The 4,035-nt window shown below is 55.5% G+C and overlaps 1 protein-coding gene across 1 annotated transcript in view; it reads right to left on the bottom strand.

Moving 5' to 3' along the window:
• LOC104271643 (palmitoyltransferase ZDHHC9-like) overlaps nucleotides 1-2,618 on the bottom strand; it is a gene marked incomplete at both ends in the record, with an annotated part of 4,665 nt that extends 2,047 nt beyond the window's left edge. Inside the window, 3 exons of the mRNA XM_009866369.1 lie at nucleotides 53-213; nucleotides 1,357-1,436; nucleotides 2,439-2,618. Of these exons, the coding sequence (XP_009864671.1) occupies nucleotides 53-213; nucleotides 1,357-1,436; nucleotides 2,439-2,618 (421 nt within the window). The remainder of the gene's footprint in view (nucleotides 1-52; nucleotides 214-1,356; nucleotides 1,437-2,438) is intronic.
• Nucleotides 2,619-4,035: the final 1,417 nt, after the last annotated feature.

Below are 4,035 nucleotides of genomic sequence, written 5' to 3'. Positions count from 1 at the left end.
CAAGTACAGATGGTTTCCCAGCCATCCCAAGCCCAGCCGGCTCCGCACTCACCGATCTCCATCTCGATGAAGGCTGCCTCATCAGGCAGGGCTCTCGGGATCACTCCGGGGTCGCTGAAGCTCGTCCGCAGGAGCGTGGCCATGGCGAACAGGAAGAGAACCGCTGCGAACACGGGGATGGCCGGGGACAGCTGCACCGCCAGGTACCGGCACCTGTGGGGGGGCAAGGGGGAATCAGACCACGCAAGCTCTGCCTGAGCAGAGCCTGAAAGCTGGGCAGGGCAGCAGAATCCAGACCTCCCCAAACGCTGGCTACGTCTGGAGAAGCTGCTCAGCGCTTCCTTCTGATCCCACCACCACAGGGAAACACTCCTGGGGCAGAAATAACGACCAGCCACGATCGCAGTACCACCGTGGTTTTAACCAGCCAGGCGCTGGACACCTTCCAGTGCTTTGTTTTGTTTCCAGCTCTCATTTTGCTCAGTCACAGGCACGAATACAAGCAGCCAGCTCTAGAGGACACCCATGGCAGGAGCCGCTGGGGCTGGACCAGACCTCGAGGAGAAACACCCAAGGTCCGGTCCAAGAGGCCACAGCGCGAGCGAGACAGAAGGCACGGGGGCATTTTGGAATGGTGAGAATCTCTGACTGTCCCCTAAACAGGCAGCGGCATCCAGCACCACAAAAACTGCTTTCCAGGGATTAACCGCATCTTGTGCCTCTCAAGAATGGCTTCACGGGGAAGCGCAACCATCCCCTGAGACAGGACGTCTGGTTTCCTCTGACTTTTCTGAGGCAAGGGTCTCAAAACCTCCAAATAAAGTGGAAAGGCTCCTGCCCCAAGACAATCCCAGCTCAAGGGAGGAAACGTGGTGTAAGGTTTGTTTGCTTTATAAATACAGAAAGGTCCGACAAGGAATTTATGTTGCTAATCCTGCTGATTGAGGCAGGGCAAAGGGAGCAAGGAGATTAATCTCACCATGGCCCTTGTCACCTCTGGACACCTGTAAACACGGCTCCCTGGGCATGGCAGCCCAGGTCGTATGGAAAGCCTCTACGCTCATAGCACAGACTATTGAATTTCGCCGTTCCGAGCACAAGGAAGTTTCTATCTCCAGCTGGTTCCTTGCAGCACCAAATTGTGCCAGCCCACCATCTGCTTCGGCAAGGCTTGCCGGGCTCTCCTTTGCCATTGCTTGGCTCCAGCCACTGTCCCCAGCGTGTGAGGGCGGTGGCGAGCTTTGTCCAGGGCCACAACACGAAGCGTCCGCAGGCCCTGTCCCCAAGACCAGAGTTGTTAATTGTAGGCACTGTGAACCCCGCAGAGAGCCAAAACTACACAGCCCTGAGTGTTGCCCACGTTTGAAGAGCGAGGCTGAGCAGTTCGTCTTCAGGCAGGCTTCCACAGCTTCGCTTCCCCTTTGCAAGGGCAAAGTCTAGAAAGAGAGCAGCAAGCCGGTCAGCGATTAAACAGAAACCTTGGATCCCGTTTTTGGGAAGGAATACGGGCATATTCTTCTAAAGGACAGACGTCGTCTGTCCCAAAGGGCTGTGACTTGACCCTTGTCCAGCTGACATGACAGCTTTTGTAACAACACAAACTTATTATGGGCCTAAAATACAGATTCGCCAGCTGTGTTAAAGCTGAGCCAAAACCACGCCAGAGCCTCCAGCCTCAGCTATGTGCTAACACCTTATAAGTTTCTTCAGCATACTGCCAGCAAAGAGGATTATTACCTGCACGCACATGGCCTGCGCCAGCTGTGCTGTCCCAGGCACAGACCTGAGTCACAGAATCGCACCTGAGCAACAGGTAAGGCCACCGTGTGAGGCTTTGATTTGGTTCTTGCTAGCGCTGGGGAGTTTTCGGTCTACACCTCATCTATGGTACGGTTAAGCTCAGCAGTTCGCTGCTGTTTTAAAGATCTTTTGTTTGGGAAAGCTGGGAGCCAACAGAGACACACTGTTGGCATGTGAGGGTACCGCTCCTCCTCCACCCCCGGCGCGATATCTGTGCTCTCGAGCACTTTGTCATCTAACAGCGGACAATAACAGCACTGTCACTGCTCATCATCGCGGGGGGGGGAGAAGGGCTTCAACAAAGAGATCATTAGAATGGGGAATGGGGGGAGCGGCACGAGGCAGCAGCTGGGAGGTGGGAGTTTCGGGCGCAAGGACTGCTCCACGGGTTATTTCACGACCTCTCAGGCAGGTTGGTTGTGACCAGCAAAGCGCTGGAGGAAGGGGAAAGCCAACAGGCCAGCCCCGATGGCAGCAGACTGCAGCCATGGCCACAAGCACGTCCCTCCAGGGTTCAGTGCAAGCTCTGCTGTCGAATTCACTTACGTCCCACTTGCAAATCACCTGTTTAACTTCCCTAAACTCAGGTGTAACCACGCCGTGTGCTCATCCTGGACGCCAGCGAAGCAGAGTGGTACCTTCACCAAATGTTCGATCCTCACCAGAGCACTTCCAGCCATCTGCATCTCCCAGCCCTGGGACCGTTTCCAGGAGCTGATGTACTTGCGGTAAGCGTGGAAACGGTTGTTCTGAAAACCCAGGGAACCGCCGCGCTGCAGTGCCACGAGTCCGGGGCCCTTCCCCAAGCAGAACCGGCGCTGTGGACAGAAACTGTCCCCAAGAGTGACACAGAAAACGCTCGCTGGAGACTCGCTTCCACGGTGAGCGCGTGCCGCCTGCCTCCAACCCAACTGAGGTGGCAGCCGACCCCGGGCAGCAGGCAGAGATGTTAACGCTGACGTTATCACTCCTTTCCCGGCTCCGCTCAAACCTCCACGCAGGCAAGAGAGCACCTCGACGCCTGCGAGGGGAACGGCAGCGCCACAGAGGGTGGGTGGGCTGTGGGGAGGGTGAAGCTGGCTTCCAAAAAGACGCCCGCGCACAGGAACAAGGGCGTGTGGTCCCAAAACCCGGGAGCAGCCGCTTCCCACAGAAACGTGTCTTCCTGAGCGACATGAGCTGGGCTCTGGATGCCGACGAGTTTACCTCTGCCGAGAGAAACTGTAACTCCTGAAAAGCACCCATCAACTTGTGTTTAAGTTTTGGCAGCGCTCAACATAGACCTCACCAGAGGTAAAAAGCCATCTAAGAAGCACCTTTTTATCAGTGCAAAATCCTGGATCTTCAGTGTTTGGGGAAAATAAATAGTCACGTGGAGAGTCAGCATAGAGTTTTTTTGACTCATCAGAAAACAAAGAAATATTAATCTCTACATAGTCAAGAAAGTAGAAAAAATGAAGCGATAAACCTGCTTGGTTACTGGAAAAGCAAACACAGCCCGTTCTTGCCGTCAGAAGCCTGGCATCGCCGGCGCTATCTCGCCTATAACGTTTACAAATGTCAAGTGTTCGCACTGAAAAGCTAAAGACAAAAGAAATCCAGTTCTCCTGCAGCTGCTTCAGAGAGCTGAACGGAGAACTCCTGCTTCGAGAGGGCCATTACACACACGCTGGCAAACCGCAACAAGGAAGCTCCCAGCAGCCCGAGAGAGGACAACACATCCCACCGCCTGAATTCCCAAACAGGATTTCACCGAGTGCGCCACCTGGGCTTCTCCTCGTGCTCCGACACAACGAGCACAGTTGGACAACTAACACAAAAGCTGCCGTACCCGTTAAGTGTCTGAAATAACACCGAGAGGATATTAAATTTTATGTGGTGCGTTACATCATAGCGCAGACCCAATTAAAGGCAGGTCTGGGACCCCGCAGGGACCGGCCTCGGCCCCGGCACAGGAGGAGCCGCGCTCTGCCAGGGCGAGAGGTGCCCTTGGGCAGAGGACTCGGTGGCTGCAGAGTCCGTCCCCAGCTCGGCCTTATCTGGAGGGAGGAGCCGGATCTCCAGGTACGGTGCTGATAGTTTGGCCGGCCGGGTCCTGCTCACCCCCCAGGAAAACACTAACTTGATCCCACGCCACGGCTCTGCTGTCTCGGGGGGAAAAACTCCCACCCATGGAGCCGGGGAGACTTCAGACCGTTCAGCTGGAGAGGCAGCAGATAAGCCAATGGCGTCGGA

The sequence above is a fragment of the Apaloderma vittatum genome, unplaced genomic scaffold (genome assembly GCF_000703405.1).
Source record: "Apaloderma vittatum isolate BGI_N311 unplaced genomic scaffold, ASM70340v1 scaffold28063, whole genome shotgun sequence".
Taxonomy (NCBI): domain Eukaryota; kingdom Metazoa; phylum Chordata; class Aves; order Trogoniformes; family Trogonidae; genus Apaloderma; species Apaloderma vittatum.
Note: the sequence above shows the minus strand (reverse complement) of the source record. Positions and strands in the feature narration are given on the sequence as shown.